This window comes from Muscardinus avellanarius (assembly GCF_963383645.1).
Source record: "Muscardinus avellanarius genome assembly, chromosome: 10".
In the NCBI taxonomy this organism is placed as follows: Eukaryota; Metazoa; Chordata; class Mammalia; order Rodentia; family Gliridae; genus Muscardinus; species Muscardinus avellanarius.
In genome coordinates this window covers 95751768-95775809 of record NC_137796.1, presented here as the reverse complement: position 1 = coordinate 95775809, position 24042 = coordinate 95751768, and the positions used below count along the sequence as shown (strand labels likewise).

The 24042-nt window shown below is 55.0% G+C and overlaps 1 protein-coding gene across 6 annotated transcripts; it reads left to right on the top strand.

Annotated features, from left to right (window-relative positions):
- Positions 1 to 234: 234 nt before the first annotated feature.
- Positions 235 to 22457, top strand: POLR3E (RNA polymerase III subunit E; the record flags this gene model as incomplete). 6 transcript variants are annotated; one of them, XM_080702888.1, is made up of 20 exons in its annotated part: positions 235 to 270; positions 3299 to 3349; positions 5484 to 5561; positions 6920 to 7035; positions 7375 to 7457; positions 9113 to 9220; positions 9491 to 9540; positions 10367 to 10486; positions 11410 to 11495; positions 11632 to 11676; positions 11789 to 11880; positions 13091 to 13211; positions 15393 to 15474; positions 16672 to 16731; positions 16818 to 16975; positions 17634 to 17695; positions 18038 to 18564; positions 20161 to 20238; positions 21322 to 21384; positions 22401 to 22457. In XM_080702888.1, the coding sequence occupies 20 exons, from the start codon at positions 235 to 237 to the stop codon at positions 22455 to 22457; spliced, it is 2073 nt and encodes a 690-aa protein (XP_080559014.1). The 6 variants fall into 6 exon arrangements, with proteins under 6 accessions (XP_080559014.1, XP_080559012.1, XP_080559011.1 ...); XM_080702886.1 differs by having other exon boundaries at positions 21259 to 21384; XM_080702885.1 differs by having other exon boundaries at positions 9461 to 9540; positions 21259 to 21384.
- Positions 22458 to 24042: the final 1585 nt, after the last annotated feature.

Here is a 24042-nt window from a genome sequence, read left to right as displayed (position 1 = left end):
GCCTGGTGTGGGGACCAGCCCTGCTCATCCTTTTGTTGTCAGTGGTTTGTACAGTTGGCTGTCCACTGTTACATAGTTACCAGGTCACTGTGTTTGTCTCAGGCTCCTGCCTCCCAGGGCAGGGTCTGTGGAGGAATGGGTGCTGTGTTGGTTGAATGACTGGTTGACCGGCCAGGTCTCCTGTGCTCCTTTGCAGATTGAGCCCAAGGACTGCGCAGCTGGCTCTCCCCTAGTATGGCCAATGAAGAGGATGACCCAGTCGTACAGGAGGTAACTGCTGCTGATGGCTCCCCGGGCTGCGGCGCCTCAGGCTGGCCTGGGACCTGTTGGTGTCCTGGGGACTCCTGGTCCTTGCTGCTCCCTCCCACCCCCACAGCGGGGCTGAGCCTGCCTTCACCCAGCGCCGCGATTGCAGAGGCTTCCCCTGGATGTAGGCACAGCCGAGCGAGTGCAGTCCATATGTCCCGCCTTCGGAGAATGAGAGAGTGGGCTTCACGGCTCCCTCGCAGGCTCGCCAGCTTCGGTCCCTCAGCGCTGGCTCCTCAGGCCTGCTGTTGCCCGGGCCATCATCCTGTCCTTGGATGCTTCTAGATTGTGGGCCAGACAGGTGATGGAGTCTCAGGATGCAGACTAGGGGGAAGGCAGGCTCCGGAATTGTGTCAGAAGAGAACGTTGGAAGCCGGGCGTGGTGGTGCACGCTTGTAATCCCAGCATTTGGGAGGCTGAGTCAGGAGGATCACGGTTCACTGCCAGCCTTGGCGAGTTCTTTGCAACTCAGTGAGACCTGCTTCAAAATAAAAAATGAAAAATAGGGCTGGGGATGTAGCTTGGAACCCCTGGGTTCCATCCCCAGTACTGCAAAAAAATAAGAAGAAAAGGTATGTTTTTTGGTTTGGTTTTGTTTTTTGCGAGTCTGGGACCCAGGGGCATTTGACCTCTGAGTTACAGCCCCTGCCCTATTTTTATTCTTTATTTTTTGAAACAGGGTCTCACTAAGTTACAGGGGGCCTCGAACCGCAATCCTCCAGTCTCAGCCTCCCTAATGCTGGGATTACAAGCGTGCACCACCATGCCTGGCTTTTTTTGGTAGTGCTGCGGATTGAACCCGGGGCATTCCACCTCTGAAATACATATACCTCCAGCCCCCCCCCCCCGCCCCTTTTTAAACTGGTCTTGCTAAGTTGCTAAGGCTGGCCTTGAACCTGTGATCCTCCTGTCTCAGGCACCCAAGTACTGGGATTACAGACGTGAATCACCACGGCTAGCTGAGAAAATTTTGTATAGATAAACTTAACCCTCAGTTCATTCAACCCAGGGCCTAGACCTTTGGAGCCCAAAGGTATAAAAGTTAACCTCCCCCCCCCCCCCAATCCTCCCTTAAGCCCAGGGCCTCCCCGTGTCTGGAACCTGACCTCCAGCATGAGAGGCGGGTGAGAAGGCCCTGCAGTGTTGAGCATAGAGCATTCTACCTTGTATTTTGATGCTAAAAGTTGAACCAGAGCCACTGTGCCTCTGAGCTACACATACCCCAGGTGCCCCAGTTCTTTTTCTTTTTTCTTTTTTTTTCTTCTTTTTTGTGCTACTGAAGATTGGACAGAGGAGAGAATTCTCCCTCTGAGCTAAACTCACAGGCCTATTTTTTAATTTGTGTGTGTGTGTGTGGTGCTAGGGATTGAACTCAGGGGTATTCTACCTCTAATCTATACCCCAGCCTTTTTTATTTTTTATTTTGAAACGGGGCCTCTTCTGAGTTGCTGAGGCTGACTGTGAACCTGCAGTCCTTCTGTCTTGGCCTCCCAAATACTGGAATTACAAGCATGTGCCACCTTACCCAGCTTATTTTTTATTTTGAAAGGGGTCTCGCTAAGTTGCTGAGGCTGGCTTTAAACCTGTGATCCTCCTGTCTCAGCCTCCCAGGTACTGGGATTATGGGCCTATGCTGCCATGCCCGGCTTTATTTTTTATTTTGAAACAGGACTATGTTGTTGAGGGCCTCGTTCAGTTGCTGAGGCTTGTGCCACCTTGCTCAGCTTGGAACAGCCTTCCTTGTTTGAGAGATGCTGCTGAGCCTTTGAGTTTGAGTTATGCAGTTGAGCTGTGGCTACACTGCAGAAACCAGAGTTCTGGTGGGTGACTGGTGGTGGCAAAGGGGGAGCCCAAGGTCTCCAAGGACGGAGGCGGCGCCCTGCGCAGCCAGTGGGTCCTGGCGTGCTTCTGTGAGGTGGTGACTGCTGGGCCCTAAGGGCAAACAAACCACCAGGCTCAGGAGGCATGTGTGAAGGGCGTTCCACAGGCTCAGGTGTGGAGGGAAGGAAGCCTGTGTGCAAAGGCCCAGGGTGGGAGAAAACACAGGAAGAAAGGAAACAGCTGGGTCACACAGGGCCTTGCACACTGCCTTGGGGCAGGGTGACGGGTCAGTCTGGAGAGGAGGTGGGAGGAGCAGAGAGGACACGCAGGTTCCCTAAGCCTCCCCTGCCCTCGGGAGCGCCGATCCCGATCCCGGCGTGTGGACGCACCCACATCCTAGCGGCCAGGGAGTGTGTGTGTGTGAGTTAGCATGAACTTGGGTAGGAGGGAGCCTGGTGAGTGCTTGGACAGGTCCTCTGGAAGCTGGCAGAAAAGGCCCTGGATGTGTCTAGTTTGGTTCCCTTTGCTTTATTTGTTTGTTTGTTTGTTTGTTTGTTTGTAGCACTGGGGTTCAAACTCCAAGCTATATTCCCAGCCCTATTTTTTTTTTTTTTTTTTTTTTTTTGCTGGTACTGGGGTTCCTGGAAGCCCTTCTACCTCCGGGCTACACTCCCAGACCTATTTTAACATTTTTATTTGGAAACAGGGTCTCCTAAGCCAGCGCACGCGGCTGGCTTCGAACCTGCGCGATCCTCCTGTCTCTGCCTCCCAAGCGCGGGGATTACAAGCGTGCGCCACCACGCCCGGCTTCCCAGCCCTATTTTTAATTATTTTTTGAAATAGGGTCTCACTGAGTTGCAAAGGGCCTTACAAAGTAGCTAAGTCTGGCCTCGAACTGTGATCCTCCTGTCTCAGCCTCCCAAATACTGGGATCACAAGCGTGTGATCCTCCTGTCTCAGCCTCCCAAATACTGGGATCACAAGCGTGTGCCACCACACCCGGCTTTCCTTTGCTTTTAGCGTGAGCCAAGCAAGCTGTTTCCTTTTCCCCAAACTACCTCTGAGCCGCTGACCCCAACGCAACTTGAGGCACCTGGGCATGCCTGGGGCTGGTCCCTGCGCTGCGCCTGCTCTGCTCTGTGCCCGGCTCAGTCTCTCCTCTTGTTCCCAGATCGACGTGTACTTGGCCAAAAGCCTGGCAGAGAAGCTCTATCTGTTCCAGGTAATTACGGGAGCTGAAGGTAGCGTGGGGAGGCAGGCGGTGGAGGGGCGGGAGGCCTGGGGAGCCTTGGCCTTGCCAGCCTCAGCTCGGCGTGACGCGCCAGCTCCCTGCACTGTTACGGGGTGACTCGTCTGCTACTGCTTCCCAAGGTGGGTTGCAGGCGGCTCCTGGGAGCGCGCGGTGGCAGTGCTGAAGGCCTCAGGGTCACGGTGCTCAGCCCAGACCCTCCATCAGACAGCCCCCGGCCTCAGGCAGCGTCCTTGCTCGCCCGGTCTCAGTCTTCCCACCCGCAGGGAGGTGATGGCAGCGGTGCTCCCTGCGAGGGCTGGGTGCATGCACGTTGCGGTGCTCAGGACTCTGTCCTAGAGGCTCGGGGACCCCTGGGGCAGCTCCGCGGCGGGCCAGCCCGACCAGCCTGCACCTGTGGCACCATGTTGCGTCCCCTGCCCACCCCTCGCAGCTGGCTGGTGGCTTATGGCAGCTAACGAGTACCGAGCGTCTGCTGGATATAGGCACTGTTTAAGCTCTCTGAAGCTCCTCTCACGTCACGAGCCTGTGGTGGTGATGTTTCTCAACAGCTTTATTGAAAGAGAAACACACAATACAAATTCCCATTGCAGTGCAGCGCGGTGGAGTTCAGTCTCTCCTCGGACTGTGCAGTCAGCGCCTCAGTCTTGCTTCAGTACACCCTTGCCCTTCATAAGAAGTGCCCATTCCCGCCCCTGCCCTAGGCCGCACCAGCTTCCTCCTGCCCTCGGCTTTGCCCACCCAGGCCTTTCCTGTGGATGCAGACGTGGCCTGTGGCTGGCCTCTGGTGGGGGCACCAGCCCTTCCCTGTTAGGGCAGAACGCGCTGCGCTGTTGCACAGACAAGTCTGACCCGTCCCCTCAGCGGGGCGTCGGGTTGCTTCTGCGTGGTAGCTGTCCTGAGCAGTGCTCCCGGGAACGTCTGCAGGTTTTTGTGTGGGCCTCTCCATTTCTCGGGTGCATACCTAGGAGGGGAATGCCTGGTCCTGTGGTAACACCGCATTTCACTTTTTGAGGAACTGCTGGGCCATTAGCACCAGTTTAAGTCCTTGGATCCCTGTGTTGCGCATGAGAACACAAGGCAGGGAGGCCCTGCCTTCTCGGCAGCTGGGGAAAGGGCGCTGCCGCCACCTTTGGGTCAGGTCGGCCTTCACACTGTGCTGGAGGCCTGGCCTTCGGCCTTCAGAGCCTGCACGCTGGACAGTGATGGTGGCTCTCATCAGCCCCACCGTCTCAGCACGCTGTGGCAGCCCCCCTGGGGGAGCACAGCTGGCAAGTGGCAGAGTTAGGACTGGAGCCCAGGCCCGCCTGCTTCCAGCCTGCGCCCTTTGCCATACCCTTCTTCACTCAAGGCCGGGGGTCCAGGGGGCTGCTGTGGGCAGGCCTGGTCCAGAGCGGCTGTGCTCCAGGCTGCGCCTCCACCAGCATCACCCCGCCAGCCCAGAAACAGGAGGGGCCAGGGCTGGCTGTTGAGTGAGCTCTTTAGGAAATGGTCATTTCCTCGGCTGGAGTGTAGGCCCCTGCCGCCCTCTGCCAGTCCCTGCCGAGGCTGTCCTGGTGCCAGCAGCGATGGCACAGCCATTGAGGGTGGGTCCAAGCCATGACCTCCACCTGTGGCCACCATGGAGGACAAGGGAAGGCACAGACTTGCGAGGACAATGAGGGTTGTCCCGTGTTCAGAGCAGGCTTGTAGTGCGAGCCATTTACACGAAGGTCTTGGTATAAGAGGCAGGGTGTCCCTGGAGGCACCCCTGCTCAGGAGCCTGTTGAGGAAAAGTTCACGTGAACCAAAGCAAAGGGGCGCAATCGGGAATCTCCTGTCGTCCACATGGCAGTGAGCAGCGTGTGGCCAGCCCGGCCCCCCTGCTTCCCTGGCCTTCGAGGCTGAGTGGCCTGCACGCTGGCGTTAGGCCTGGGGCCACTGCCCCGGGCTCCCGTGGCCGTGCGCTGGGGTCACCAGAGCCTGCAGGCACCTCCGCTTCCTGATGCTTCCGCTGGGGAGCCGCATGCAGGACGCTAGGGCCTGGGGGCTCTGGTCTCTGCTGGGGTGGGTTGGAGTGAGCTTGGTTCATGGTCAGGTAGACTGACAGCTGCCCTCCCTTCCCCAGTACCCTGTGCGTCCAGCCTCGATGACCTACGATGACATTCCACATCTCTCGGCCAAGATCAAGCCCAAGCAGCAGAAGGTGGGGCCTCCTCTGTGATGGGACGGGGTGGGAGAGGTGGTCAGTGGCATCCAGGAGACAGGCCCTTTGGGGACCAGAAGGCCAGAGAAGGAGCAGTTGGAGGCCTATGAGGACAGCTCCCTGCCGGGCCTTGAGAGCTGAGGAGGAAAGGGCTTCCAGAAAGAAAGGGGATGGGCAGCTCTGGCAGGATGAGACTCAGCTGAAGGAGATGATGAGTCCCATTGAAACCCTGGGGCATGGGGAAGAAAACCTGGTGCCTGGAAGGGATGAGGCAGCCAGCACGGCCAGCCTCGCTGGCTGCGGCTCTGGTCCCTGTGGTCACTAGAGGTGCTGTCCAGGATGCCAGTTCTTCCACGTTTTCAAGTGAAGTGGGAGATGAGGATGTTTATAAAACATCTTTTATTTTTTTATTTTTATTTTTTGGTGGTACTGGGGTTCCTGGAAGCCCTTCTTCCTCCGGGCTACACTCCCAGACCTATTTTATATTTTTGAAACAGGGTCTCTTACGCCAGCGCAGCTGGCTTCGAACCTGCGCGATCCTCCTGTCTCCGCCTCCCAAGCGCGGGGATTACAAGCGTGCGCCACCACGCCCGGCTAAAACATCTCTTTTAAAATATTGGTGTCTAGCCGGGCATGGTGGCACACGCTTGTAATCCCCGTGATTGGGAGGCGGAGACAGGAGGATCGCGCAGGTTCGGAGCCAGCCTCGCTGGCTTTTAAGAGACCCTGTTTCCACATTAAAAAAAAAAAAAAATAGGTCTGGGAGTGTAGCCTGGAGGTAGAAGGGCTTCCAGGAACCCCAGTACCACAAAAATAAATGAATAAATAATTAAATAATTAAATAAATACAAATATTGATGTCTAGAGCCAGGGTGGTGGTGCATGCTTGTAATCCTAGCATTTGGGAGGCTGAGATAGGAGGATCCAGGTTTGCAGACAGCCTCAGCTACTCAGTGAGGCCCTTTGCAACTCAGTGAGATCCTGTTTCAAAATAAGGAATAAAAAATATGGCTGGGGGTATAGTATCTTGGAGGTAGAATGCCCTGGGTTCTATCCTCATTACCAAAAAAAAAAAAAAAAGTAAATAAGTACATACATAAATAAAATATTGGCGTCTAATTCAGATCTTTGGGAGTGGAGTCAGGACAGACAGGACTTCATGAACTATGTCTGCCTCCCTCAAAACCACCCTGAGATTTCTCTTAGAATTTGGTTGGTGGCTTCTAGTGTAGACTGAGGGCCAGGGGCTCTTGGGGAGGGACGCGTGTCAGTCTACTTCCAGGTCGGGACCAGGTTGGTGGTGTCACTAGAGTTGTCCTTGGGGTCCTCATAGCTGGTGGGGTGCTTGATGCCTCCAGGTAGAGCTTGAGATGGCCATCGACACCCTGAATCCCAACTATTGCCGCAGCAAAGGGGAGCAGATCGCGCTGAACGTGGACGGCACCTGTGCTGATGAGACCAGCACGTACTCCTCGTGAGTCCCCCAGCCCCGAGCCCCGCTGATCTAGTAGGCACCTTCAGAGCCACCTGTCAGGGACACAGATCCCTTCTGCAGAACCCTGGGGCTCCCTGCAGTGCCTGTGCCTCCCCTCCTGCCAGGCTCTTCCTGGGAAGCTGGCCCGCACTCCACCCTCCACTGGTCTGCGGTCAAGGCTGTGGGTTTTCTTACCCTCTGGCCCCTCCTGAGGCATGCCCTTCACCTTCGTCCCTAGCTGGTGTGTTAGGCAGGTCCTCAGGGATGGAGTGGGCTGTGCACGCCAGGCATAGGCTCTGGAGCCCCGGCCCCCCCAACATTGGTTCTCTCCTTGTCCAGGAAACTGATGGACAAGCAGACCTTCTGCTCTTCCCAGACTACCAGTAACACATCCCGTTATGCAGCTGCGCTCTACAGGCAAGGTACCTGGGGCTGGTTGACCCCGGGAGGGAGAGGAGGAGTGACTGGGACAGGGCTCTTACCCTCCAGCCTCATGTCCGGCTCCTGCCTCACCTCAGCCCTTGGACCCTGCAGGAGCTGGGCGGTACAGACATCAACTACAGTGGCCCTGGCACTGAAAAGGACTACCTCTGGGAACTTCTTGCTGGGCACTGCCCATCCTGATAGGGCTGGGGTTCCAGGGTCATTTTCCTCCTGAGACACACAGACATGTACAGCAAGGTGTAACTGGGGACAGGTGGCAGAATTCTAAGTGCAAGGTATTTATGACTCAGCAGTTCCATTCCTGGGCAGTATCCATTCAAGACAAATGAAAATGTGTGTCCACATAAAAACTTATACACAGCCGTCCATAGGAGCTTTATTCATGATAGCTAAAAAGTGGAAGCAGCCGCAAGGCCCGCCAGCCGAAGCGGACAAAAAGTGTGGTATGTCCGCACGCTTGGCGAGGTGAAGGAGTGGAGCCTGGAGAACAGCAAGCCTAGGGCAAGAGCTGGGCCCCGGACGCACTGTACAGTCCCCTGCGTGGGAACTGCCTAGAATACACACATCTGTAGGGAGACAAAGTGCATTTGTTTTTAGTGACTGAGGGGAGCACAAAGTGGGGATTGGCTGGTTCTTTGGGGTGATAAAATACTCTAAAATTGATTATGGTGCTGGTTGTAAAACCCTCACTATATTAACATACATTGCATTAAACACTTTAAATGGATGAATTGTATGTTATGTGAGTAATATATCTCAGTATCTCAAACCTAGTAGAAAGTACAAGGTGCTGCCGGGCGTGGTGGAGGCAGAGACAGGAGGATCGCGCTGGTTCAGAGCCAGCCTCGCTGGCTTAAAAGATTCTGTTTCCAAATTTAAAAAAAAGTATAAAATAGGTCTGGGAGTGTAGCCCAGAGGTAGAAGGGCTTCCAGGAACCCCAGTACCCACAAAAAAAAAAAATAAATAAAAAAGAAAGAAAGTACAAGGTGCTATATTAAGTAAGTATTTAGAGTCTATAAAGCAATAAATGAAATGAATTTGAACATTGGGGAAACACATTAGAATCAAAAGTAGTGTCAAACAGCCATAGACTTCTGGACCTCGAGGCTGTAGTTCTTTAAAGACACGTCCCTTGTAGCCAGGACCCTAAAGAAAAGCTGTCATCGTGGTTGACACCTCTTAGACACCACCCAGCTCAGCCAGGCCCCTTTTCCAGCCACACTGGCATTTGCAGACTTCTTAACAGAGGTGGGAGGATGAAGAGGAGGAGACATCTGTGGGGTGGCCAGTGGTCTGGCAAGGCCTGGAGAGAGACTGGGTGAGGTGGCAGGAGGTGCTGTGTGGAGAGAGGAACAGGGACCAGTTGGCAGGACTGTGGGTGTTGGAGGTGCTCGGGGCCAGGCCTGAGCGCAGCAGCACCAGCTTCTGGCCTGGTGTGTCCAGCGGGGCCAGGTGGAGCTGGGAATGGCCTCCTGCCTGGTTGTCCCAAGGCCCTCGGATCGGGGGCTGAAGCAGGAGTGGGAGGCAGTTTGGAGTGGCCCAGGCATCAGGAGACTTGGCGACTCCCTGGGCCGGGCGGGTGTGGCAGCTTCAGTTCCTTGAGGCAGGTTCAAGGCCTTCTTCCTCTGCCAGGTGAGCTCCACCTGACGCCTTTACATGGCATCCTACAGCTGCGGCCCAGCTTCTCCTACCTGGACAAGGCAGATGCCAAGCACCGAGAGAGGGAGGCGGCCAACGAGGGTGAGTCCTGCGTCCCCAGCCCTGCCATGTGCCTGTGGATCTGGTCATGGTTTGGAAAAGTATTCAAGGGGTCAAGTCGGACGGTAGGATGCTTAGCAGCATCCCAGAGCTCCACCCGCTAGCACCCAATCCCATAGTCAGTCCTGACAACCAAGAGTGCCTCCGGGTGAGACCTGTGCCTGCAGAATTCCTGGGCACCCTGCTCCAGGCCTCCTGTGGGTGGGGTTGCGTGGGGTAGAGGCTGTAAGTGGTGGCTGGCTTCTCTTGCAGCCGGGGACTCTTCGCAGGACGAGGCAGAAGAGGATGTTAAGCAGATCACGGTGAGCTCTGGCCCTGGGTGGGGAGCAGCCTGGGAGAGGGGGCAGCAAGGGCTAGAAAGGCTGGCACTGGGGACATAGCCACCTGTGGGGTACAGCTGATGTAGAGCGCCCATCCTCTTCAACCTCCTTGCTGGGCCTGAAGGGAGTGCTCTAGCCTCTGCTCAGCCTGGGCTGTCACCTCTGTAGACCGGTTGGCGGCCCTGTTGTGGGTAGGGGCTCGGCGGGAGTTGCCTGGGAAAGGAAGCCACACAGCACCTTAAAGTCCATGCTAGTTACCCTTGAGATTCTATCCCTTCAGCAGTGTGCAGGTGAATGGTTTTATCCAAATAGTTATTTCTCAATCTTACTGATTACTAGAAGAATATTAACCTTCCATTTACAGTTTATGAGGTTCCTTCTGCTAAAGCATATATAGGTTAAAATGAAGGTCCACGCGTAAGGATGCAGCTGGCCACAAATGTTTGCGCATCCGTTAGAGCCAGGACCTGGCTGACGGGGCTGGTGCTCAGGATGCGGGTGACCTTAGAGAGCTGCCTCCTCTCCTGAGGCTCACGGCCCTGGTCTGACAAGACCTGTTCTGGGACCCCAGGGCTCTATAATCCAGCCTGAGCCCCTGGGCAGGGCAGGCAGAAGCAAGAGAAGCTGCTTGCTGGCGTGGGTTGGTGGCCCACAGAGAAGGACTTGGTGGGACTGAATTTCAAAGCGTGTCAGGAAACAGGGAGGTGGCAGTAGAAACACCCGTGTGGGATTCTTGGGCCTCCTGGCACAGGGTGGAGGCTGGAAGGGTCAAGGCCTGAGGCGTGACATCTCCCCACCCCACCCCCAGGTGCGGTTCTCCCGGCCGGAGTCAGAGCAGGCCCGCCAGCGCCGCGTGCAGTCCTACGAGTTTCTGCAGAAGAAGCACGCGGAGGAGCCCTGGGTCCACCTGCACTACTATGGCCTGCGGGTACGTCCCCAGCACGTCCCAGAGAAGAGCCCAGTGTCCCACCTTGAACCTTTTCACACTTTGTCACGCCACTTGGTCCTGTGAATAGCTTGCATCCCTTCCCTCCAGCCTGCTGTCGGGAGGGGGGGGCGGTTGGGGCCCCTGGGTTCTCCTGGGGCAGGGTGTCTTGCTGGCACACAATGGGGTGGGTGTTGGTTGCCTGTTTTTTGTGTACCGGGGGCCCTGGCACAGGCAGCACACCCCATCTGGTGCCATGCAGGAGAATCTGCCACCTGTCACAGGCTTGCGGGTCACAGCGAGCCTGCCCGGGGCATTTTGACTACTCAGTTCTTGAATGCATTGACTTCAGGCCCCGAAGCTGCATGTTGAGCCGGGGTGCAGTCAAATATGAGCCCCATTTGTAGCCTTGGACTCGGGTCAGACTTCCACATACTGCTAATTTCCTACTGGGTGTCCTTGGGCAAGTTACCTAGCCTCCTTGGGCCTCAATTTTCTCATCTATAAAATGGAGATAATAAAAACCTTAAAGCTGGGCCTGGTGACATACACCTGTAATCCTAGTACTTGGGAGGCCAAGATGAAACAAGTTAGCATGTGTATTGCTGTTGGAACAGCCTGGCACATAGAGGTGCTCAGTGGGTGTTAGCGGTTACCGTAGTCATGGCTGGCAGCGTTGCCGCATAATAGATGGTGCTAGGGCTCAGGTGCGGGGCCGGGCGGGTCCTGAGCGAGGAGGGCAGGTGGTTTCGGGCAGGTTGCGGGGGCCTTGGGTGCTGGCTCAAGAGGCTGAGTGTGGCCCTGTGGCTGGCCTTGAAGCTGGAGGGCGGTGGCTGGTGGGGCAGTGTGGGGTGAGGCTGGGTGGCAGAGGAGCCAGGGGCCAGGCCTGGCCAGCTTCTGGACCCTGCCCTGTTCTTCCCCAACAGGACAGTCGCTCTGAGCACGAGCGCCAGTACCTGCTGTGCCAGGGCTCGAGCGGGGTGGAGAACACGGAGCTCGTCAAGTCGCCCAGGTGGGCTGGCGGCCCGGGAGGAGGTGGTGCGCACTTTCTGCAAGAGCTGTCATGCTGGGGGCCTGGGGCTGCGGCCTGCGCTCATGGGGGGGGGCACGGGGCACACACAGTCGCTGAAGCCTTGTCCCCTCCACAGCCAGTACCTGATGATGCTGATGCCGCCCAGCCAGGAGGAGGAGAAGTGAGTAGGCAGCATGTGCACGCAGGCACGCGCACACACATGCACCAGACCCCCTCCCTTCCCCTCCCCTCCTCCCCCCTTGGACACCTCTAACCTTACCTCCTTTCAACAGAGACAAGCCCGTGGCCCCCAGCAACGTCCTGTCCATGGCCCAGCTGCGCACGCTGCCCCTGGCTGACCAGATCAAAATCCTAATGAAGAACGGTGGGTGCTGCCTCTGCCCGGGCACCCGGGGAGGTGGGGTCCGGGACAGTGTGAGGACCCAGAGGGCCTGCCCCCAGATGGAGCGCCACCTCAGATCTCCACCACTTCCCTGCTGGGGGAGCCTGGGAGGGCACGACCTTCTCAGCCTCGGTGTGCATGTGTGCATGCGTGTGTGTCAAGAGGTCTGTGTTCAGAGCTGAGGCTTCTTGGGGCTCAGCACAGAGCCTGTACTGAACGTAAACTTAGCTCACTTCATAGCAAGGTGCTTTCACTTGCTGGCTCTTGGTGCCCTTGCGAGGCTCTACCCAGCAGGCTTCTTGAAGGCTCTGAGGGCCAAGCTGGGTGTGGTGGCGCATGCCCGTGATCTCACTACTTTAGAGGCTGAGACAGGAGGATCGCAGGTCAGCTTCAGCAACTTAGGAAGATTCTCAACAGCCTAGTAAGAATTGATTCTAAAGGAAAAACAAAAAAAAGAGGTGGGATTGTAGTTTGGAGATAGGCTACCCTTGAGCACTCCCTAGTACCACAAAACTAAAACAGAACTCTGAGGGCCTGGAGCTGGTGAGTAGCAGAGCTGAGCCTGGTGCTGGCGTCCTCTGAGATAGCACCGTGAGGGCTCTGGGCCTGGGTGGGGGAGGAGCTTCCTGCCGTGTGTGTGTGTGGGGGGGGGTGCCAGGTGCCCAGGCTTTGCCTTTTGCTGGGCGCTCTGTGCTTCCCCAGGCCGTACACTGGAAGCCTGAGTTAAAATCCTGGTTCTGCCACTTTCTGGCCAGGGCATCATGGTGAAGGGGGAGAGACCTGCAATCCTTCCTTTGTAAGTAGCTGAGGCTGGCCGTGAACCTTGACCCTCCTGTCTCAGACTCCCAAGTACTGGGATTGCAAGCTTGCGTCACCATGCCCGTGAGTCCTCCCGGATTCTTCCTTGCCGGGCTCAGTGAGATGCGTAATACCTGGCATACAGCAAGTAGGCAGGTAATGCCACTACTACTGTAACCAGTGCTGTGGCAGTTATATATGTGAGCCTAGCATGTGTGAAGACACTGGCTGGGTTCAGTGAGATGCACAGTGCCCCGCACACAGCAAGTAGTCAGGGGATGCCAGCGACTACTGTAACCAGTTCCATGACAACTACTCACGTCCACGAGCCTGACAGATGCGAAGACGCTGGGCGGGGGGAGGGAAGTCTAATGAGCCTTCTCCCACATCTCAGTGAAGGTCATGCCTTTTGCCAACCTGATGAGCCTCCTGGGCCCCTCCATCGACTCTGTTGCTGTTCTGCGTGGCATCCAGAAGGTGGCGATGTTAGTCCAAGGGAACTGGGTGGTAAAGAGGTAAGTTGTCTGTAATCTCTCAATGGGAGCACTGGATTCATTAAGTCTCATGTTGTTACTGATATTCCAGGTTTAAATGTACCACTTTCTGTTTGTCTTGATTACATTTCATTTTATTTTATTTATTTTTGGGGGGTACTGAGGATGAAACTCAAGGGCATTCTACCTCTGAGCTACACCCCCAGCCCTAGTTTTTATTCTTTATTTTGAAACAGAGTCTGACTGAGTTGTGGAGGGCCTCACTAAGTAGCTGAGGCTGCCACGAACCACGATCCTCCTGTCTCGGCCTCCCAGATGCTGGGATTACAAGCATTCAAGCTCTCTTATGTTTCATTTTAGATGTGTTCTTCTCTTCTGGAGTCTTTGTGTCCATTTTTCATGTTAATTTGGAAGTTGCTCCCTCATGACCTGTTGATTTGTTACCTTACAGTTTTCAGCTTGTGGTCATGACTTAATGCAGCTTCATGTTAATTTGCTGCTTTTTACCCTCTTCCATGACAACTCCAAATCTTGTAATCCCAGCATTTTGGAGGCTGAGACGGGAAGATCGCAGTTCGCAGACAACCTCCACTACTTAATGAGGCTCTTTGCAACTTAGTGAGACACTGTTTTAAAATAAAGAATAAAATAGGGCAGGGAGTATAGCTCAGAGGTCAAATGCCCCTGGGTTCCATCCCCAGACCCGTAAAAAAAAAAAAAAAAAAATTCCTAGCACCCAGTGTGACACCAAGCCCACAGGAGACTTAGGTAAAGGCAGTGTGGCTGCATCTCACATATATTTGACTGTAGTAATTTAAGGTAGTATGATATACCAGGTGTGATGATGACACATGCCTATAATCCCAGCACTTGAGAAATTGAGACAGGAAGATTATGGGTTCGAGGCTAGTCTCAGCTACTTAACAAGATCCTGTTTCAGCTGGGTATGGTGGCACACGCTTGTAATCTCAGTACTTTTTTTTTTTGTGTGGTACTGGGGGTAGAACCTAGGGGCTTTTCTACCTTGGGCTATACCCCCAGGCTTATTTTATATTTTATTTTGAAACAGGGTTTCACTAAGTTGCTAAGAGCCTCACTAAGTAGCTGAGGCTGGCTTCGAAGGAGGATCACAGGTTTGCAGCCAGCCTCAGCTACTTAGGTTCTCTGCAAATTAGTGAGAATCTGCTTCAGATATTAAAGAATAAAAAGTAGGGCTGGGGATGTAGCTGAGAGAATGCCCCTAGATTCAGTCCCCAATACCACAAATAAATAAAACAGTATTGAGAGGCTGAGAGAAGAGGCTCACAGGTTTGCAGCCAGCCTCAGCTACTTAGTGAGATCCACATCTTAGACCCTGTTTCAAAATAAAGAATTAAAAATCGTACTGGGGGTATAGCTTGGAGGTAAATCTGAGCTCCTGGGTTCAATCTTCAGTACTACCAAAAAAAAAAAAAAGGAGATGTAACATAGAGCACATTAATAAGGTTTCACTTTTAAATCATGTAGCATAAGGTAAATAAAATGGATAGTTTCAATTTTCTTGAAAAGTAGTGTAAAAAGTCCTTTCGCCGTTGGTGGAGCCGGTTATGAAGTATATTCGTGTAACTGCCACGTGGTGGCACCCTTCTGCTGGTAACATGCCCGCTGTTGTCCCGGGTCACCCAGGTGTTGCCTTGGGGAAGAGCTTTTTGTTGGCACCACTTGTTACGTGGGAGCCTTGTATGTCTCTGTCTCTGTGCCCTAAACAGGTGAAGGCCGGGAGGGGCTGTCCAGTCACACACGAGGACAGCCAGGTTAGCGCCTGAGCTTGGGCCTGGCCTGGGCCCTGCTGGTCCTGTGTGTGCCTGGGTTGAGGTCTGACGCCCCTGGGCCCCGACTGTTGCATGTGCCTGTGCTGCCGTGTACAGGCCGTGGGGCATGGTCCTTTCCGCGTCCCGTGAGGTGGTAAACACGCCATGACTGCGTGCCTGTGCCCGGCACCGCACTCCGTCCCCACGCCCTTGCTCACAGGGAGCACCAGCCTCTCCTGGCCCTGCCACGTGCACACGGCTCTCTTCGGAAAGCGATGAACTGAGGTGTAGGAGGAGGTGCTCTAGGGTGGGGCAGGGGCTGCGTCCTTCCCACATCCATGTTGGCTTCAGATGGAGAGCCTAGCAAGGAAGCAGGGACTCGGGACAGGGACTGACCCCCCTTCTTTGGCAGTGACATCCTGTACCCCAAGGACTCGTCCAGTCCGCACAGTGGCGTGCCTGCGGAGGTGCTCTGTAGGGGCCGAGACTTTGTGGTGAGTCCCTGGGCTCTCTGGCCTCGCTGCGGGAGATGGGGCTGTGGGTGGAGGGCGGGACAGCAAAGGGCCCCAAAGACCTTGGTCCCAGCAGTGGTGGCTCCGGCGGGGGCGGGGGGCAGACGAGCACAAGGAGGCCGCACCACAGGGCTCCTGGCTGTGCTTCCTTCCTTCCTCTGGGAGCCCACCATCACTGCTGAGGACCTCGCTTCTCCAGGCTCCTGGCTGAGCCATGCTCTACAGCCCTCTCCTGGGTTGTCGATTTGTACAGTTCATACTCTTGCAACAAACTAGATTTCTAACTGCTGTCTAGGCCCGGGCCTAAAGTCTTGATGGTCCCAGCCTCACGCCCTGGTGCCTTTGCTTCCCTGGTGCATGTCCTGTTTTGTGACTTCTGACTAGCTCGTCCCTCCTTCCCACTTGCCCGGCCAGCCCTGGCCGTGTCCAGAGCTTGCACCCTCCTGAGACCTCAGTCCCACACTGGACATGCCCTGGCAGCCTCAGCTTGTGCTCTGAGTTTGCAGGGACTCAGGGTGTGCTCAGTGCGCAGGCTTCCCACCCACGGAGCCCTCAGGTGGTTTGAAGAGAGCCTGCATTTTTTTCTTTTCCTGATGGGGCGTCCCCAGCTCTTCCGGGCAGTTGTGTTGAGGGGCCTGAGAGATGTTTTCTTTTGTGAGTGGGACCAGCGCAGCTCATGGCCAGGCTTGTTAATCATGCAGATGCTGCAGACAGGGCCTCTGGGAGGGTCCAGGTCAGATCGTTACTGCGGCACCAGTCTCGCTCTCCTATGTGTCTTTCAGGCTCTCCTGTGGTGAGGTTTAGGGGCATAGGAGAGCTGTTGGGATTGCAGGGGCTTTGAGCTGGTGTGTGCCGGCCATTAGCGCCACCATGATGGCGCGCCTCCCCTGCATCAGCCCTAAGTCCTCACAACTGTTCAGAGGTGCTGGGGAAGCAGCGGTGAACCAGGTGGGTGAGCCAGGGAGCATTTGGGTCTCGGTGGTTGGGGTGGCCCAGCTGCCCTGGGGCCTTTCCGAAGCTGAAAACAGGAGGCTCGCAGAGCAGCTGCCCACAGCTGGAAGCAGTGGGGACAGGAGCCAGGCCTAGGTCCGTGTGACGCCCAGGCTCTGGACCACTCTGGACCCTCTCTCAGGCCCAGTCCTAGAAAAGCCCTGGAACACGCTGCTTTCTCTCCCTCAGATGTGGAAGTTCACGCAGAGCCGTTGGGTCGTAAGGAAGGAGGTGGCGGCGGTGACCAAAGTAAGTGGTGTTCCCGGCAGCCGCGCCGCCCGGGGCCTGCTGCCCCCGCAGGGACTCAGGTGGCTGCGCCTCTGCCCGCCCTCCAGCTCTGCGCCGAGGACGTGAGAGACTTTCTAGAGCACATGGCTGTGGTGAGGATTAACAAAGGCTGGGAGTTCATGCTGCCTCACGACGGGGAGTTCATCAAGAAGCATCCAGATGTGGTCCAGCGGCAGCACATGCTGTGGACAGGCATCCAGGCCAAGTAAGAATTCCCGACAGGCCGGGCGCGGTGGCGCTAAGTAGATGCAGGTTCAAGGACAGCCTCGGCTACTTTGGCTCTCCAACTTAGTGAGACCCTGTTTCAAAATAGAGAATAAGCCGGGCTTGGTGACGTATGCCAGCATTTGGGAGGCTGAGATAGGAGGATCACAGTTCATAGACAGCCTCAGCTACTTAAGAGACCCTTTGCAACTCGGTGAGACTTTGCTTCAAAATACAGAACAAAAAATAGGGGCCCAGGGTGTAGCTCTGAGGTAGAATGCCCCTGGGTTCCATCCCCAGTACTGCAAAAAATAAATAAAACAAGGAATAAAAAACAAGGCTGGGGGCATGGCTCAGTGGTAGAATGCCCCTGGGTTCAATCAACAGTGCCACAAAAAACAGTAATTTGGGCCAAGGGGTGGCCAGGGCTACCGGCGGTCCCCAGCAGCGCTGCCACCCAGGAGAGTGGTTGGCCAGGTGGGGTGGAGGCCTGCTGCAGGCCTGGGCACAAGTGCTCTCCTGGCTGGCGGGCCTTGCTGGCTGACTCCAAATCCTCCCAGCGTAGGGCTCGCGCTGCCTAAGGGTTTGCTCTGTTGTGAGCCCAGTGGTAGGGGACACGGTTTAGAGTTAAGGTTAAAAGGGTTTACTCTTCTTTTCAGACTAGAAAAAGTCTATAATCTTGTAAAGGAAACCACGCCAAAGAAGCCAGATGGACAATCAGGTACGTAGGGCTTTGGGCTGGGCTGGCTGTCAGCTTCTCGAGTGGATAAGAGCTCAGGCTGTCTCTCCCTCCTCCTGGGTCCCGGGCCTGTGTCCTCCAGGGTTGCGCCTGGTTCTGGAGACGACCTTGCTCTGCTGAGTCGCCAGGTGTTGGGATGGGAGTTGCTGCTGGCAGGAGCTCCGCAGTGACCTGCTCTTGGCGACTCTGGTTGTGGGAATTTAACGCCCTTTCTGTGTCTTCCCTTGTATTGGGGTAGCTGAGTTCCCATCAGGGTGGGGGTGAAAGATAGCCTCGCCCCTCGTTGCTGTCCCTCCTGAGCAGGGCTGCCTCTCCCCCACCCAGGGCCTGCCACGCTGGTCTCTGGGGACCAGCGGGTCCAAGTGGCCAAAACCAAGGCCCAGCAGAACCACGCCCTCCTGGAGCGGGAACTGCAGCGGCGGAAGGAGCAGCTCCGGACGGCTACCGTCCTGCCCCACGTGCAGATTAAGGAGGAGCCCCTGAGCGAGGAGGGAGAGGATGAGGATGGACAGGAAGCTGAGGAGGACGAGGAGCCCATGGACACTTTGCCCAGCAGCGGGCTCAGCAGCAGGCTGGCCAACGGGTTGCCTGCCGGGCGGGCAGCAGGCGGGGACAGCTTCAATGGGCACCCACCCCCGGGCTGCACCAGCACCCCTGTGGCCCGGGAACTGAGGGCCTTCATAGAGGCCACCTTTCAGAGACAGTTTGTGCTCACGTTGAGCGAACTCAAGCGCCTCTTCAACCTGCACTTGGCCAGCCTGCCCCCGGGCCACACGCTCTTCAGTGGCATCTCGGACCGCATGCTGCAGGACACGGTGCTGGCCGCTGGGTGCAAGCAGATACTGGTGCCTGTAAGTAGAGCCTGCGTTTAGCAGGACAGGTGGACAAAAGCGGCCACCCAGGCTCTCGGGCACCGGTGCTCACCTCGGGAGAACCCAGGGGCGTCCTTGGTGTGCGTCGGCTCCCTTGTCTTCCTGTGGGGTGGGCTGGTGTGGTATCTTAGGACTTCGGTAAGGACTAAGGCAGCTAAAGGCCCTAACTTGGTTCGTCTTCCTGGAGTCTAACTCTCCTGGAAGTGGCACAGCTGGAATTTGAACCTCAGCATGGCGGGCTCCATCCCCTGCTTCACCCAAGCCCAGCCAAGCGCTCCCCAGAGCTGGCGGCGGCGCCCTGGCGCTGGCGGGTCTCCCTGTCATCAGAGGCTTCTGACAGCGCAGGCTCTGTGGGCTGGAGAGCTTTCCGGTGCCAGGCCTGTGGGTGCCAGAGCCTCCCGCACTCTGGTGGTAGGGCCCCGCAGTGGGAGGCAGGACAGAGTGTGCGCTGAGGTGGTTGCTCTTCATTGAGCACCCAGAGCACCGCACCGGCCAAAGCCCGGGGGAGGGGGGGAGGCGCTCAGCCCAGCCCTGGCAGCAAGTGGGCCATGTTCTGGGACAAGAGGCTCTGGGCCCCAGGCTGGCTTGGCTGGCAGGGAGACTCCTTGACAGGGTCTCCTGCAGAGGGTGCTGGGTTCGGGCCCGTCCACTCGGCAGGTGGGCCCGGGTCTCTGCAAGCCTACCTTTCTCTGTGGGGCCAGAGGAAGGGCATCTGCCTGACGTTGGTGAGGTGCCCCCGTTAGTGGGCAGCGGGCATGTGCCGCTTTCAGGACGCCCCTCCCCACCGCGCTGCTGCTTCCTGTTGGTAGGGCTCGTCCCGTGTGGCGCGCCCCACCATCCTGACTCAAGGACCATGTCGTAGGCCTGTGCGAGATGGGAGCCGCCTCAGATCCATCCAGCCTTCTCTTGCTGAGGCCTAGGGAGAGTAGACTCCGAAAGGCTTACCTCTGCTTCTGCCGCACACTTGCTGTGTGGCCACGGGCAGCGGTGAGCCTCTCAGCCGACTTCCTCACGGGAAAGGGGCGCGGCAGCACCTCTACTGCTGGGTTTCTAAAGATCACAGGAGACGGTAGGAAGCCCACATTGGGCTGTAGGTGACAGTGACCGTTAGTGCCAGCTGCCTGAGGGACAAGACAGACCTGAATACCCTGTACCAGGGCCCCCGTCTTCTGCCTCCACCTCTCCAGCTCCCAGGCCTGTGCCACCCTTCTCCTGGTTCATCTGTGGCCCTCACTGTGCAAGTGGCACAGTTGGGAGTTGGGCAAGACCTTGAAGCCACTGTCCCGTGCCATCCCTATGGGAAGCAGTTGAAAGGAAGCCCTCGGAGACCCTTGAGTGATGAGAAGGGGCCTCTTCTGGGGGTGACACCTCCGGGTAGAGGGCGCTGCATTTTAGGGCAGAGTTGAGCAGCACCTGCAGGCTGCGGGCTGGCCTGTCCCCGCGCCCAGGGAAGCCCAAGGCTGCAGAGCCAGCGAGTGCGGGAGCTGGGTGGGCGTGGGCGAGGCTGGGAGGGGCGAGGCGGCAGGACGGCGGGGTCCATGTGGCACGTGAGTGACCAGCTGACACCTGGGCCAGTTTCCCCCACAGACTGCTGCTTCCCCTGACGAGCAGAAGGTGTTCGCCCTCTGGGAGTCTGGAGACATGAGCGACCAGGTAAGGTGGCCCTGCTGCCCGGCCACGGGGAGGAGGGCTTCTTGGGAGACAGGCTGAATGTGCCAGTAGTTTAGGCCTAAATCTGTGGATCACTGGGTCCTGGGTACGATCACAATCACCTTTGAAAAAATACAGATTCCCAGGATACACACAGACATGGGAGTCTGTTGGGTAGTGGGGCAGTGGACTGAGCTTCTGCAGAGCTTGCTTGGGCTTGTGAGGCCCAGCCGGGATCGTAGTCCACTAATGGAGCATATGTCTCAGTTCCTCTGCCAGCAGGAATGAAAGGACTTCTCATTGGGTCTCTCAGGTCCTGGGTTTTAGGTTAAAGAAACTGATTCTTTTGCCTCTGCTCCCACCCTGGCAGGAAGGGTCCCAGGCATCCGGTGGGCAAAAATGTGAATTAAACCAGTGGTACTCAGGGTTTGTGCAGCGCAGTTGTGTACCCTGAGGTCCAGAGTTTTCTTTTATGTATGAACTTGGGTGGTTTTTTTTTTTTTTTTGCAGTTTGGGGGATGGAGCCCAGGGGCATCCTACCTGCAAGCTACACCCCAGCCCTATTTTTTTATTCTTTATTTTGAAACAGGGTTTAAGTTACTGAGGGCCTCACTAAGTAGAGGCTGGCCGTGAACCCTGATCCTCCTGTCTCAGCCTCCTAAGTGCTGGGATTACAAGTGTGCGCCCCCAATGCCCGGCTGTTAGCTAGTTCTGCTGACCTCTTCTCCCTACTCTTGCCTGCTAAGTCACTCGTGACTCCTGGATTTCAGAATGCAGATGTGTGTCCAACCTGCTCCTTTTAAGTGCCTGCACCTGCCCTTTTGTTGCGAGCGAGTGCCTTGACTGGAGTCTGGAGGGATGACAAACAGGCCAAACACGCCAGTCTTCAGAACACTGGGCAGGGAAGCTTATCAGACTACAATGTGGGTTTAGCTAGGTCCATGGCTTTGGGTATTTGGTTTGGGTATGTTTCACTTTTAAGGCACTGTTTCCCATCATAATAATACATTTTCGCTACTAAAGCATCGACAGGTTTTGCTTGAAATTTTTTCCAAAAATTACCGGGTACGCCGGAACATGATCCAGTCTCGGTTGACTCAAGAGTGTGGAGAAGATCTAAGCAAACAGGAGGTGGATAAAGTGCTAAAGGTGCGTTCATTCTCTGTATAACCACACCTGTGGGCTCTGGGGCCCCCAGCCTTCCCTCCTTAAGTCGGGCTTCCTCAGTTGCTGACCCGGCAGCTCTGGTGTGGGGGTATGTGCACCAGGGCCGCCTCTAAAGGACAGGGTCTGGAATCCTGGCCCCCTCCCCCCCTCTGACTCTTGCGCTCTTCACACTAGCACCTGTACGATGGGTGACTGTCATTAGGGTAGTTTTTTTAAGCCGGGCATGGCGGCGCATGCTTGTAAATCCCAGCATTCAGGAGGCTGAGACCAGAAGATCATGGTTTGCAGACAGCCTCAGCTACTTAAGCTCTCTGCAACTTAGTGAGATCCTGTTTCAAAATAAAGAATAAAAAACAGGGCTGGGGTGTAGCTCAGAGGTAGAATGCCCCTGGGTTCCATCCCCAGTACAGTAAAAAAGGAGAGCTGAGCATGGTGGCACACGCTGGTAATCCCAGCATTTGGGAGGCTGGGATAGGATTGCGGTTTGCAGACAGCCTCAGCTCTTTAGCTAGGCCCTTTGCAACTTATTGAGACCCTGTTTCAAAATAAAAAAAAATATATATATAGGGCTGGGGGTACAGCTAGGAGGTAGAATGCCCCTGGGTTCCATCCCTAGTACCATACACACAAAGAAAAAAAATTAGAAGTGGAATACTGTTTGTCTGCTATATGAAAGTACAATAATGCTTTCTTGTTTTGCCAAGCTGGGAATTGGACTTGGGGTCTTGCACATGCTAGACAAGTGCTCTGCCCCTGAGCTGCATGCTTCTCTGAACTAATCCTGGTACAACTACATTTGCAGAAACAATTTCCCCGTATTTTGACCTCTTTGTAGGTTATGATTTTTGAGTTTCCCACAGTAGCATGGCCAGGCAGTTCTCGATATATTTTTGGTATTCTATCCATTAGTAGTACATTAGATTTTGCTGTACTGGACAGAGGCCGTCCCCCTCTCTGGCCACAGCGTGCTGCCCTAACCCGCGTCTCTCTGTCCCTAGGACTGCTGTGTAAGTTACGGTGGCATGTGGTACCTTAAAGGGACGGTACAGTCTTGACAGTAGTAGCAGATACTAAACCAATGAATCCAAGCCCAAGGAAGGATGGCAGAGCCGGGAGTGGAGCGTCGGCTGCTCCAGAAGACACAGAGCAAGAGGAACTGCCCACCTCACGGCGCTGCGGGGCCGGCGGTGGACAGAGGGATCACACTCGGCGAGGGCGGGTCAGCTTAGTGCGGTCGCTCCCGCAGAGCCCCGCCGGGCCTTCTCTGCAGTACAATTTGAAATTCCTGATGTATTTTGCTTATTATTTGGTTTCATTCTCATAATAAAGAGAGTGTATACTGACATGAGCAGGATGATAAAAATGATGGTTTAATATTTCCCTTTTTAAACTTAATGCCAACAAAGTCAAAGTTATGTTTACAAGATGAGAAAAACCTCAAGGTTTTTAATATTAAAATGCCTCGAAACCAATATTTAGTCTCAGATTATCTATCTAAGACCTCTCTGCCAATTTCACCAAACCAAATTAAATTGTTTTATTGTTGGGTTTCTGTGGCCACTTTTTCTTTTACAAAAAACAACCTAATTTATGTAGCAGTCTCAACTGTTTACATGAACCATAGCAAAAAATTTAGAATCAAATCCATCTACTCTTAATGTTTGCATAAGTTGCAAACAGAACCAGGTAAGTATGAAATAATGTATAAGTGAGGTTATCACTTTGATGTAAAAAATTTATATTTTATGTATTTTTAAAATAAATGCAAACACTAAACTGGCATATGGTGCTGCTGTCTTCGTGTGGCTATAGGAAGGCAATGCATTCAGGAGAAGGAGGGACCAGGCTCCCCAGAGCTGCACTGTCCAGAAATGTGAGTCACAGAGTCAAGTTTTTAGTAACCAAGCAGACATGGCAGCGCATGCTCGTAATCCCAGTACTTGGGAGGATCGCAGGTTTGAGCTGTGGACAGCCTCAGCTACTTGGTGAGGCTCTCCGCTACTGAGACCCGCTTTCAAAGTAAAGACTAAAAAATAGTGCCGGGGGTGGTGGTGCACTTTTGTAATCCCAGTACTTGGGAGGCTGAGACAGGAAGATTGCACAGGTTCAAAGCCAGCCTCAGCTACTTAGGCTCTCAGCAACGTAGTGAGACCGTTTCCCAATAAAATAGAAAATAGGTCTGGGAGTGTAGCCCGAAGGTAGGAAGCCTCTGGGTTCCATCCCCAGCACCACACACGAAAAAAAAAAGGCCAGGCGTGGCAGCGCACGCTTGTTATCCCCACGCTTGGGAGGCGGAGACAGGAGGATCGCGCAGGTTCGAAGCCAGCCGTGCTGGCTTAAGAGACCCTGTTTCCAAAAATAAAATAGGTCTGGGAGTGTAGCCCAGAGGTAGAAGGGTTTCCAGGAACCCCAGTACCACCAAAAAAAAAAGAGGAAGATAGGTCTGGGGGTATAGGGGTATATAGCTCAAGAGATAGGATGCCCCTGGGTTCAATCCCTAGTACTATTTTAAAAAAAAGTAGCCACGTTGAAATAGTAAAACAAAAAAAAAGCATTAAATTTGAATATATTTACATCAAAATATAATAAAACCATGAATGTTTTATAAATTTTTTTACCAAGTCTTCAAAATCTGGCATT